General features: G+C 40.8%; 2 protein-coding genes across 2 annotated transcripts in view; one reads left to right on the top strand and one right to left on the bottom strand.

The window, feature by feature from the left end:
* Positions 1–406: 406 nt before the first annotated feature.
* Positions 407–5,272, bottom strand: thoc7 (THO complex 7). Its single transcript, XM_045224026.1, has 8 exons — positions 4,909–5,272; positions 4,353–4,473; positions 1,758–1,885; positions 1,393–1,479; positions 1,133–1,190; positions 937–1,003; positions 777–846; positions 407–636 (listed from the first exon to the last, which is right to left on the bottom strand). Exons 1-8 carry the CDS (start codon positions 4,925–4,927, stop codon positions 578–580), a joined length of 609 nt encoding a protein of 202 aa, XP_045079961.1. The 5' UTR covers positions 4,928–5,272; the 3' UTR covers positions 407–577.
* Positions 5,273–5,532: 260 nt separating this feature from the next.
* LOC123492033 (ataxin-7-like) overlaps positions 5,533–14,194 on the top strand; it is a 39,255-nt gene continuing 30,593 nt past the window's right edge. The window contains exon 1 of the mRNA XM_045223686.1: positions 5,533–5,668. The gene's annotated coding sequence lies outside the window, so the exon portion shown is untranslated. The remainder of the gene's footprint in view (positions 5,669–14,194) is intronic.

Genomic DNA, 14,194 nt, shown 5'->3' with positions numbered 1-14,194 from the left:
ATTTTCAGCTTGCAATAAGTTTGAGTGGCAGAATGAGGGCTTTTGTTAGGCGCTTTGTCGCGTTTTGTTGTGGGACTAGAAAAAAAATGCCTGGAACGTAAAATAACATTATTAACCGGTTCCCATGTTTTTAAAATAACGGTTCTGTTCCGGAACAGTATGGATCACTTTCATCCCAGCTTCCGTTCCTTGAAAAATGTATTTTCCGGTTTTCGGTTCTGTTCCCTGAACCGGTTCCAACCCCTGGTGTATACATAAACATTTGTGAGAGGATCCTCAAACCAAAGTCATGTTAGTGCCAAGGTGAATATAGGAAAACAATAACCCCTAGCTACACTCCCACCCAGTGACAGCTTATTCATAAACATCCCTAACCCGACTGACATTCTAATGAAGAAAGAATGTGGAAGAGCAATTTACAACTTTATTCAGCAAAAAAAAAAAACATACAGGTATTATAAAAACTAAAATGTCAACTCAAGACAAACTCAAGTGAAACTTCATTGCTCAAATGAAAAGCATTATCAAAAACAAAAAAATTGTACATAACTAAATTACATTGACAGCTGAGATGCATTCATTCTCCATTCTCCATGGAGCTTTCCTGAGTGTCATCATTCTCTGACTTCTCATCATCTGAGAGAAACCAGAATATATAAACATCATTACACAGGAGTAGTGGAGGTGGATCACAATCAATAACCGACAAAACACAGTCCAGCATACTCATAGCCCATCTTGCCATAGGAGAGCACAACGGCTACAGTCATACTTACTCTCCAGTGTCTGCTGTAGTTCCTGGATGGTACTGAGGAGCACATGGAACTGTTTCTTCCTCAACTCCAGCTGAAGGACAAACAGACAATATATTAAGAAAACACCATACAAATCTATAATTAAGATAATATATCAATCAAACAAAGCAAACAGGCCTACCTTATCTTCCACATTCTCTTTGATGTGAGACAACTGCTGGAGCTCTTTGTCAAGCGCCTCCAACTGCCTGTGGTAAAAAGAAAAGCGCACATCTAAAATCGAAATATATGCATGTACATGTATACCTGTATCTGCATAGATGTACATGTTGGCTGCCTCCATTAAAATGTGTAGAGAAATGAGGAAGTAAACTCACTTTAGTGTTTCATGGCGATCTGGATGTTGCTGGATGACCTTTGCCAGTGCATCATACTCTGCCAAATGCAAAATTAAAAGGACAAAGAACATTTTAAAGTGTACTCTAGCATGAAAAGTACTCTGCCAGATTCCTGTACTAAAAGTATTGACACAAGACTAAACAACTGTGCAAGTTAAAAACAATAGATAATTTCCCCAAAACGTATACAGCCATCTTGCACTTTAATACATCTTTAAGTGCACCCAGGTTAACCTCACCTTGACGATTCTTTCGTATTCTCTTTGCCCTCTGGATCTCCTTTTTGCATTCTGATATTTTATCATGTGCTGATGTGATGTTTCGTTCTTAAGAGAAAGAAGAGAATCAAATATGGCATGACTAAGTGTTGACTAAGTTATGGGTTGACAGTAGAACATAGTGTAATGCAGGGTTGCCCAAACTCTGTCCTGACCCTCCGGATGCACGTTTAGTTTTTTTCCCTAGCACTAACACAACTGATTCAAATAACCAACTCATCATTAAGCTTTGATTATTTGAATCCTGTGTAGGGCGGGAGGGGGGAAGGAATACGTTTGGGAAACCCTGGTGTAACGGACTGAGATGCCAGTGTCTTTTCTCTCACCTATGTCGGTGTATATTTTCTCATAGTTTTCCATTTCCCGGAGGTTCATGTCATACACCAGCAAGGTCTTCCCCATTGAGAATTCACATTGTGCCAATGTACCCAACATCCTCTGGTACTGTGTGAATCTGCAAAGAGGAATACATTATAATTTCACTTTGAGATAGTTTACATGACAGTTGATGTAAACGTCAATGAAAACATTTAAACACCATTGGTCAATCTGTTAAAAATGGTAAAATGAATCTACACAAAAGTATGTGGACACCCCTTCAAATTAGTGGATTCGGCTATTTTAGCCACACCCGTTGATTACAGGTGTATAACGTCGAGCACACAGCCATGCAATGTCCATAGACAAACATTGGCAGTAGAACTGCCTTACTGAAGCGCTCAGTGACTTTCAACGTGGCACCGTCATAGGATGCCACCTTCCCAACAAGTCAGTTCGTCAAATGTCTGCCCTGCTAGAGCTGTCCCGGTCAACTGTAAGTGCTGTTATTGTGAAGTGGAAACATCTAGGAGCATCAACAGCTCAGCCGCGAAGTGGTAGGCCACACAAGCTCACAGAACGGGACCGCCGAGTGCTGAAGCGCGTAAAAAAAAAAATGCCTGTCCTCGGTTCCAACACTCAATACCAAGTTCCAAACTGCCTCTGGAAGCAACGACAGCACGAGAACTGTTCGTCGGCAGCTTCATGAAATGGGTTTCCATGGCCGAGCAGCCGCACACAAGCCTAAGATCACCATGTGCAATGCCAAGCGTCTGCTGGAGTGGTGTAAAGCTCGCCGCCATTGGACTCTGGAGCAGTGGAAAAGCATTCGCTGGAGTGATCATCTGGCAGTCCGATGGACAAAACTGGGTTTGGCGGATGCCAGGAGAACGCTACCTGTCCCAATGCATAGTGCCAACTGTATAGTTTGATGGAGGAGGAATAATAGTCTGGGGCTGTTTTTCATGGTTCGGGCTTGGCCCCTTAGTTCCAGTGAAGGGAAATCTTAACGCTACAGCATACAATGACATTCTAGACAATTCTGTGCTTCCAACTTTGTGGCAACCGTTTGGGGAAGGCCCTTTCCTATTTCAGCATGACAATGCCCCCGTGCACAAAGCAAGGTCCATACAGAAATGGTTTGTTGAGATCGGTGTGGAAGAACTTGACTGGCCTGCACAGAACCCTGATCTCAACCCCATCGAAACACCTTTGGGATGAATTGAAAAGCTGACTGCGTGCCAGGCCTAATCGCCCAACCTCACTAATGCTTTGTGGCCGAATGGAAGCAAGTCCCCGCAGCAATGTTCCAACATCTAGTGGAAAGCCTTCCCAGAAGAGTGGAGGCTGTTAAAGCAACAAAGGGAGACCAACTCCATATTAATGCCAATGATTTTGGAATGAGATGTTTGACGAACGGGTGTCCTCATACTTTTGGTCATGTAGTGTATATGCGGATGATACTATTATGTATGCTATTGCTCCGATTGTTGATCTGGCTGTGTCAAAACCAGTAAGATTTATTAGCTATGCTGATTTAAAACTTGTGCTTAATACGGACAAAACCAAATACATGTTTTTAAACTCTTGTAAGAATGTTTCAGATGAACTACATACATACATATACATATATATATATAAAAAATGCTGCTTAAGAAGCTATGATTTAAAGTTGGCTATTTCTACAGAAACAGATCATGCCTTTCACTAAGCAGTAGAAAGCAGATTATTCAGTATACCTTTTTATCTGTTCTTGATTATGGTGATATTTATCAAAGTGCAGCTGCTACTAATCTTAAACCTTTGGATGCCATCTACAATAGTGCCCTTCATTTTGTTACAGGTGACAGTTTTGATACTCATCTCTGCATTCTGTATCAAAAGGTTGGCTGGACTTCACTGAAGACCCGTAGATCTCCACATTACTCCTTTTGTTTACAAGGCCCTACTTCAAAAACGTTGTCTTATCCAACTTTGCTGTTGAAGTGTGGACATCAGAGTTGCTGAACCCCTTCACAGGATTGGTTAACTTGAGGTTCCTAGGTTCTCCACCGAGCTAGGTGAATCTGCTTTCAGTTTTAATGCACTGTATTGCTGGAACAAAATTCTAAATACATTTCATCTTGATGTTCTGGTGCCATTCAGGCAATTTAAAGTGTTGATTGGGAACTTCTTTGTGGAAGAATCAAACTGTTTTTCTGGGTGATTTGTGAGATTCTATCCATCCATATAATGTGTATATTTGTGTTGTATTATTTACATTTTAGTCATTTAGCAGACGCTCTTATCCAGAGCGACTTACAGTTAGTGAGTGCATACATTTTCATACTGGCCCCCGTGGGAAACAAACCCATAATCCTGGCGTTGCAAGCGCCATGCTCTACCAACTGAACTACAGGGGACTATACAGGGTGCATTTGAAAAAGAGACCTATGTCTCAATAGGTCTTCTCTGTTAAATTAAAAGGTTAAATAAAAATGATATATATATATATATATAAAAATAGTCAGTCAAATCAACTTCTCCTGGTATTAAAGGCAATGATTGGTGGTTAGATAGTAGCAACAACGGCTTATCACACAGGGCAGAGCAGTCACATTTACCCTTCTTGAGGCGACCCAGTTGAATTGCACCATTTAGTAAAGCTCTTCAAAAGAACATTGATACGTCGGTCGTCTCCAGCCCCGTCTCCATCAATGAGAAGACGTTTTCGAATAACTTCGTCTGTAATGTAGAAGTTAGCAATGAGCACATTGACCACCTCCAGACCAACAACCTTTGCAAGCTAACCCTAGCTTCATGTCTGCTAACTAGTAACACATTCATATCGCTTGTTCATGACAAACTCAGAAAGGTCCGCCATGCACACTTATGTAAAATTATGTAGTTAGTTAAACACAAGAGATATGTAGCGCCTATCATCATCACGTACTCATGAAATACTGTACACAATAGTTCACTAGCTAGTTAGCATAGCTAACAAATACATGTAACGGTCGCTTGCTAACGTTAGCTAGCCAATCAATGTAGCTGAGGCCTTCAAGACAAGATTAAAATGGCCATTTCAAATACGCAGAACTATTTAAGACAGGTAGCTACTTCATGATTAAGAAACCATTTTCAACAAATTGGGTAATATCAAACAATTAACAATCTCACCATCAGTTACAGCACCCATTTGCCCATCAAGATTAGTTTCTTCTTTGAATTCAACTTTATTTGTTCAAGGAAATATGCCACGTTCATACAACTCGGAAGTGGAAACTCGGAAATCTCCGACTTCAGTGCGTTCAAGACAACTTGGGACTCGTTAAAAAACGAACTCCGATTTGAACGTTCATCCAACTAGGAATTCCAGTCAGAAACTCGGGCATCTTTTTAGAGCTCCGACCTGAAGAACACTGGCGCTATGATTTGACCTCGTTTTTCCCCCGAGTTCCCAGTTGTCTGAAAGTTCCAACAAAGACACGTTTGGAAACTCCGTGGCATAAATAAACAAGGCTACTGGAAATGTCCCACCTCTTAATAAAGGGACATGGATTGGTCAAAAGGCCTCGTGTTAATTTTGACAGCATGCGAATCACATGAAACTGCACTTCTTTGTTCACCATTACGGTGCCTTTATTTAGCTGGAAATTGTTACTTGGCCCCTTTGAGAAGACACAAAATGGCACCAGTTTCAGCATTTTGAAACCGCGTGCTGGCAGGGCTGCAACGTGCGTGCGTGCTGGTGAAGTGACGTACACGTCCCAGAATGCATTCTGGTAAACAGACATGGAAGCACCTGGTAAAGACCTCCACAGTCAGTGAGCATTGCATTCGTTATTTTTTCACGATCTCCTGACTTTAATATCTGCCACATTCAACAGATTTCCATCTGTCTGCCGTCACATTTGCATCCCCAACGTCCAGGACCCTTGTAAGTGTAAATACATCATGTTTCTATTAAGGCTGTTAATGACTTATGCTGTGCTTTTGCCAGCTTCATTGGAAGACATGTCTGGCCAGCTAGCTAGCTAGCAAGCTTACTTGGGCTAGCGCTAATATTAGCAACTCTTCGATTGATTGCAAAATTAGCTACATTTTGGTGAGCTGGGCATCTTTTACAGCTAATTTCACAGTCAGATAAGATATTTTGTGTTTGAATCTGTAGTTATGTCATGTTATTCACTTGGTTTTATGTGATGCAATCTGGAATCCAACATTCCCAGAGCTAGCTAGCCAACTGTCAATTTGCCCATGGTGTCAAAGTCTGAGATGCAACTACAGTCCCTAACTAATATAATAGTAGTATCTAATATACTAATACCTGAACCAGTGCCTGGGCAGAGGAGACAATGAATATGACGAGATCATCGTCTCCTCTGCCCAGATACTGGTTCAACTAATACCTAGCTACCATATAGCTATGTTGTTTAGCTAGCTAGTTAACTTCACATATAAATAACGTTAACATGTTTAACTTCTGTTTCTGGCACGCTATTGGCTGCCTGGCCTACATGTTTGTTTTTTTGTGCCCTATTTTAGCAGTTAACTTTAATTATTTAGTGCAAATGTAGGGTAATTAGACAAATTGTTGAACTTGTGAACATAATCGTTGAGGGATGTGCACTTGACAGTGCAATGTCAACAAACAATGTCAATGCCACCATCAACTGTCAGATGACAAGTGTGTCATTTTTTTATTTTCCCCCCTCGATGAGCCACTATTAAACATTAATAAGTATGATGTTACTTTTAAACTTGTCTCAATGCAGTGTAAACTATGCATTTATAAATTTCTCGATGTAAAATGTATTTTGTGCAGAGAACATTGGTGTTGAGCGGTGAAATGGCTCTGTGCCACAATGCGGTTCATATGAACAGTCATATGCGTGACCAAAGTGTGCATTGGTTTTTAATCAGTGTAACTGACAAACCAAACCAAAAGTAGCCTAAATACATTGTATAAAACAGGCTTAATTTTTCTTTCCTGCTGCTGTAAATCTTTTTCATTATTTTGACACAATTATGTCATTTACTCAAATAATACATTTAACCTACTAGATAGCTAATGTTCTTGATTAGTAATTGTTTTAGTCAAGTTAACAAGTGGGTCGCTCAATGTCATTTAAGCAAGCCATGACACCCACCATCTCAGATTGTTCTGAATCCTTTCTGTAGTTAGAAACAGAAAAGATTAACATTCCTGCAATGTTATTTTGTTGAAATATAATTTGATATCTGAGAAATTAAGCAAATTGATTGCATCCAAATTGGCAATTTTATAGGATTAATATAATATTTAATTAATATAGTACCTATCATCCGATTTGGGCCAAACTTTTTTCTATCAATGAGTAAGACATGAGGAATCCAAAGAAATGGGCAAAAGACACCCATGGACTCCGCCACACCCCACACCAATCCCACCCCAATGAGTATATAGTATCAGTTCTCTATGGCTGACAAGTAGTATACATTTACATTTTAGTCATTTAGCAGACGCTCTTATCCAGAGCGACTTACAGGAGCAATTAGGGTTAAGTGCCTTGCTCAAGGGCACATTAACGTCATTTAGCAGACGCTCTTAGCCAGAGCGTATGGAGTTGCGGCTTGGAGTATTGTTTCTTCATCCTATGTAATGTATTCTTAGTGAATTTGAAGATGTTTTTTTACCCTGTTCAGAGAAATTAGTCATTGAAGTTAAGTTTATGTCCCATCCTACCTCCTGATATTACCAGGTTCTGACCACGAGATGATGCTGTTCCTGCTATTAGGTGATTTAACAAAAAATAGAATCCTCCCCCTCAATGTTAAAGGGATAGTTCACCCAAATTAGAAATTACATATTCGTTTCCTTAACCTGTAAGCAGTCTATGAACAAGGTATGACAGCAACCCATGCTTTGGATTTGTTTACCTGACTGGCCACTGTTTCAAATGTTAACTTTTTTACATTTGTGGCACATCCAATGCAAGTCAATGGTACCTATATTGGCATTTTCAGGCTTCATATCCATCTATAAGTAACATCATGGAGTTACACAATCATTTTTTTGATACTTTAGAATGATTTGGATATGAAGTGTGAAAATACTAATAAAGGTACCATTGACTTGCATTGGTTTCGTTGAAACAGTGGCCAACGAAACCAAAGCATGGGTTGCTGTCATACCTTGTCCATAGGCTGCTTACAAGGGTAAGGAAACCAATATATATTTTTTTATTTGGGTGAACTATCCCTTTAACATTGAGGGTGGTATTTCTTCAAACCTTTTTCACCAAATAGAGGAAACAGCACCATCTAGTGGTTAGGACCTGGTAATATCAGGATGTAGGATGGGACATGAACCTAACAACTTAAATGACTAATTTCTCTGAATGGGGAAAAAAAACATCACCAAATTCAATTAGAATACATTACATAGGATGAAGAAACAATACTCCAAGCTGCAACTCCATACTACTTGTCAGACATAGAGAACTGATACTATATACTCGTTGTTGGGGTGGGAGTCCGTGGTTGGCTTTTGACAATTTCTTTGGATTCCTCATGTCTAACTCAATGTTCGAAAAAGTTTGGTCCAAATTGGATGTTAGATACTACATTTATTAAATATGAAAATGAATCCTATGAATTAAAATGGCCAATTTGGGTGCAATCAATTCGCTTAATTTCTTAGAGATCAAATTATATTTGAACAAAACAATGTTGTAGGAATGCTAATCTTATGTTTCTAACAACCAAAACGATTTCAGAACAATCTGAGATGGTGGGTGTCAAATCCTCTTTCTTGTGCTTTTTGAGGTGGAATGACCCAAGTGACTCTTTCACTATTCATTTTCATGTAGACCAAATGCAGCTAATGCTAGCTGACCGGTAAATAAAGTAAGTAACTTAGAATTTTTTTGGGTCTCATGATTTCAATAGATTAGGCCTTCTTGCTAGTTACACAATTTGGAAAATGTGGCTTTTGAATGAACTAGGCTTAACTCCTCTAGTAATAATATATGCCATTTAGCAGACACTTTTATCAAAAGTGACTTAGTCGTGTGCATACATTTTACGTATGGGTGGCCCCGGGAATCAAACCCACAACCCTGGTGGTGAAAGCGCCATGCTCTACCAACTGAGGTCTCTCCTATCATTGCTACACTATGTTGCTTACTGTGTAGGGCTGGGCGATATGGCCTAAAAATCATATCTCCATTTTTTTCAAACATGGGCGATTCATGATCTATATCTCTTTTTTGTTTTCTGTAAATTAGCCTTGTTGCACAATTAAAGGTCAATACACTGCATGTAAAATTATATCTATACTAAATATAAGCCTCCCACAACCATAAGACTCACTAATCATTTAATTATTTTACCAAATTGTTTAACCTGCTTTTTTCCAATAATCACTGATCTGGCCTTCAAGACTGTCAATGAAAAATGATATATTTTTTATTTATTTAACCAGAACCATGCACAATGCACATCCACTAATAATGACCAAGTTCTTGTAGCAGGCGTTATAGAAAATTAACACACTCTCATAAACAATCTCTCAAGCGCAAGCCAACGTGCTAGTGAGAAACCAGTTAATCTTTATATTTAAAGTCTAAACAACTTGAATCTATTTGCTTGCTAACAAGGTAGAACAGTTGAACTGTTATGAAAACACCCTCTTGTCCGTCTCCAACTGTTTGAACAACATGACCTATTCACTTTGTTAAGATATTGAAGTCAAGTGGCCTACCTGGTTAAGAAGATGCATATTTTGTCAGAATGAGAACAAGTTTCCAATTCGTGATATAAATGCATCTTTTTATGCTCATTACACATTTTGTAAAACACAGACTGGACAGTCTGTGGCTGAAATGCTGCTAGCGGTACAGAAACGGAGCATTCATTTTCCACAGTCATGTTCATTGATACGCTTGTTTTTAGTAGAGTCTTCTCTTTTTATTTTATTTTATTTTACTTTGTCTCCCCAATTTCGATCTTGTCTCATCGCTGCAACTCGGGAGGTCGAGTCTTGCGTCCTCCGAAACATGACCCGTCAAACTGCGCTTCTTAACACCCGCCTGCCTAGCCCGGAAGCCAGCCACACCAATGTGTCGGAGGAAACACTGTTCACCTGACAACCGAGGTCAAAAAAACTATATTCTTGCGATACAGGCATTTGGAACATTGTGCTAAAACATACATTCAAATGAATATATCGCCCAGCCCTTCTACTTCACTTAATCTAGTAGGCCTAGGCTGGTTGAAGTCATGATGCATCAGTGCTGATGTAGCCTAGGCCTATATTGTGTTTTGTGATTTAAGGGTGTGTACATATTTTTTTGATTAAACAAGGCCTCACTAGTATGTGCAGCTGAGCAAAAATGGAAGAAAACTAAACTTCCAGAGGACTTATCATCCTTCCCCTCTCTCTTCTCTACCTTCTCCTCCTCTGTATCTGCTGCTAAAGCCGCTTTCTATCACTTCTGGCTCTAACCCTAGGAAACTATTTTCCAACTTCTCATCCCTCCTTAATCCTCCACCTCCTTCCCCTCCCTCCTCCCTCTCTGCGGATGACTTTGTCAGCCACTTTGAAGAAGACGGTAGACGGTAGACGACATCCGCTTCTCTTTCACTCCTATTGAGTCCACTGCTCCCGCTCACAAAGAACTACCCTACACATTGATCTCTTTCTCTCCTCTCTCTCCAGATGAAATCCTGGGACTAGTGATGTCTAGCACACCCGACAACTTGCCTGCTCGACCCTATCCCCTCCTCCCTTCTCCAGATCATCTCTGGAGACCTCCCGTGGTCCTATGTAGCTCAATTGGTAGAGCATGGCGCTTGTAATGCCAGGGTAGTGGGTTCAATTCCCGGGACGACCCATACGTAAAATGTATGCATGCATGACTGTAAGTCGCATTGGATAAAAACATCTGCTAAATGGCATATATTATTATTATCATTATATTATTCCTCACTTCCTTCATCAACTCATCCCTGACCACTGACTGATTTCAAGATGGCCAGAGTTGCTCCCCTCCTCAAGAAACCAATACTCGACCCCTCTGACATCAAAAACTACAGTCCGGTATCCCTTTTTTCTTTCCTTTCCAAAACAGTTTGCTGTCTATGACCAACTCTCTCATTATCTCTCTCGATCTTCTTGACCCTAACCAGTCAGTCTTCAAGATGGCTCACTCAACTGAGACCGCTCTCCTCTGTGTCACGGAGGCTCTCCGCTCTGACATAGCTGACTCTCTGTTCTCATCCTGCTAGATCTATCTGCTGCCTTCGACACCGTGAACCATCAGATCCTCCTTTCCACCTTTTCAGGGCTGGGCGTCTCATATCGGCAGGTTGCTCGTACCAGGTGACGTGGAGAGGATTTGTGTCTGCACCAGGTCCTCTCACTTCAGGGCTCGGATTTAGGCCCTTTCCTCTTCTCTCTATACACCAAGTCACTCGGCTCCTTCATATCCTCACAAATGATGTCTCTCCTATCATTGCTATGCAGATGACACTCAACTACTTTTCTTCTTACCCCCTTCTGACACTCAGGTGGCGACACGCATCTCAACGTGCCTGGCAGACATCTCAAGCTCAACCTCGACAAGATGGAGCTGCTCTTCCTCCCGTGGAAGGCATGCATGCTCCAAGACCTCTCCATCACGGTTGACAACTCCACGGTGTCCCCCTCCCAGAATGCAAAGAACCTTGGCATGACCCTGGACAACACCCTGTCGTTCTCTGCAAACATCAAAGCAGTGACTCGCTTCTGCAGGTTCATGCTACAACATCCATAGAGTATGAACTTTCCTCACACAGGAAGCAGTGCAGGTCCTATTCCAGGCACTTGTCATCTCCCGTCTGGACTACTGCAACTCTTTGTTGGCTGGGCTCTCTGCTTTTGCCATCAAACCCCTGCAACTTATCCAGAACGCTGCAGCCCGCCTGGTGTTGAACATTACCAAGTTGTCCCATCTCACACCACTCCTCCGCACACTCCACTGGCTTCCAGTCGAAGTACAGATCCACTTCAAGACCCTGGTGCTTGCCTACGGAGCAGCAAGGGGAACTGCCCCTCCCTACCTTCAGGCTATGCTCAAACCCTACACCCCAATCGATTGGTCGAAAAATGTGTATGTGTATTTTTCCATATATAGACATGTTTTTACACCCTATGTGTTTTAATAAAATCAACTATATGCGTTGAGCCTGTCTGATGGCTTTAAGATTATGGTTTGATGAAATAAGACAAATGCCTCGAGGGCGCCAGAGATCTAGATAAATAAAATGTAACCTGACCCAACTATTCTCCTCCTGCTGGCTTTAGCATATTCTGCCATTACACTGCTGAAGTTGCTGGTAATAGGCTACACGAGGAGTCTGCAACCTTTCTCATGTGGAATGCCAATTTATCTTACCATTTCTACCGATCTGCGTGCCAGTTATGGTTTTCATATGCACATTTTCGTGAAACGGTTTAATTTAATTTATAATAACGTCTTCATATGTCAAAATCATTGTCATGTGGTTAATCAAAATTCTATCCAAATCAAAATAAAAATTATACAAACCTAAAAAGTAACTTATATTGCCATTGCCAACTATGTCAAATAAATAAAGCCAACAAATAAAAACATTGCTGCCTGCATGTAGAAAATATCCTGATAAAAATAAGTATCCTATAAATCACATTGGCTACACATGGCCTGTCTGCAAAGAACTTGAAACATTGTATCAACTATTAACTTTGGGTCTGCCCCAAAGCTTGAGCTAGTGAACTTGTAACATTGTATAAAATATTCTGGGCCCTCAGAGTTTCCTGCGCCAGTGAGCTCTGGACAACTATTTTATGACGTTTCCACTGGATCAGAGCATGACATTTTACCCTTTCAAGCTGAGTGGTTATCGAAAGGGAGAGAGCTGGAAAGATTTTTCAAATACATTGAGGAACTATTGTAATTCTCAATGGATGTAAAAACAGACTTTGTTTGCTTGCAGTTTGAGGTGAAGAAAACATTACTTTGAGAAGCTCCACAGGTCATTAATGGTGGTGCGTTAAGCCAATCAGAAATACTATCAGATCCCCAAATGGGTACATTTTCTATGTCTACATTTACGCGCAGGCCAGGTAACTTATAGGCCTACTTCTATGCGTGCGCGTCCTAACTCCACATTGACAGGAGCGCTCCAAACAAAAATACAATGATTAAATTGACAAAACTCGTAAATGGAATGAAATAAACCAAAACTTGTTTCTCACAAGTGTAGCATAGGTTGTGCACTCTGCAAACATTGTGTCCACTCCGACAATGATAACGGGAAGACTGGAATAGTAATTTATTTTATATTTTATTTTACCTTTATTTATCTAGGCAAGTCAGTTAAAAACAAATTCTTATTTACAATGACCGGCCAAACCCGGATGACGCTGGGCCAATTGTGCGCTGCCCTATGGGACTCCCAATCACGGCCGGTTGTGATACAACCTGGAATCGAACCAGGGGGTCTGTAGTGACGCCTCAAGCACTGAGATGCAGTGCCTTAAACAGCTGCGCCACTCTGGAGCCGAATACATTAACATAAATTACCGTAACCAAAATAACAAACATTGTATATTAGAAATTATAGGAATTAACGGTAAATGTACTACTGGTGATATATGTAATGGGGAATTGATATACACTAACAATCAAACGCAAACAATTCACACCATGAAGTTATGAAACAATGAATGTGCACAAATTGGCGGGAGAGGGCGCATTCTGGAGAGATAAGTGCATTGTGCATCTGGGCGCATGGTCAATCCGACGGTGATACGGCCTCAGCAGAAGTCAGAGCATTCATACTTCTTCCGCTTCGTGGAGCAGTGCAGAGCTGTTGTCAAGGAAGTGAGTTTGTTTTTCTACAGGATGTACCGCCCCCACCTACCGTCAACCAATCATGTCAATTCTGAGTTATACAGAGCCGTCTGCATTGTTACAACATTTGGGAGTCGCATGGCGATGCGGTACAGAACTCGATTTGGCCTCTGCATGCCTCTGGAGGCTCCGCAATTGCGTCACATCCTCTATATGGAGCCTCCAACCACATTTTCAGATCAAGCATAAAATGGCTTTTAGTCTAGGCCTCCGCAATGGATTAGTTCACTGAGATGGATTAGTTTGATGAGATGGGCGCAAATATACACTATGTTCAAAAGTTTGGGGTCACTTAGAAATGTCCTTGTTTTCGAAAAAAAAGCCATTTTTTTGTCCATTAAAATAACATCAAATTGATCAGAAATACAGTTGAGACATTGTTAATGTTGTAAATGGCTATTGTAGCTGGAAACGGCTGATTTCTTTTATGGAATATCTACATAGGCGTACAGAGGCCCATTGTCAGCAACCAACAGTCCTGTGTTCCAATGGCACGTTGTGTTTGCTAATCCAAGTTGATCATTTTAAAAGGCTAATTGAACATT

The sequence above is a fragment of the Coregonus clupeaformis genome, chromosome 12 (assembly GCF_020615455.1).
Source record: "Coregonus clupeaformis isolate EN_2021a chromosome 12, ASM2061545v1, whole genome shotgun sequence".
Classification (NCBI taxonomy): Eukaryota; Metazoa; Chordata; class Actinopteri; order Salmoniformes; family Salmonidae; genus Coregonus; species Coregonus clupeaformis.
This window is presented reverse-complemented; position numbering and strand designations above follow the sequence as displayed.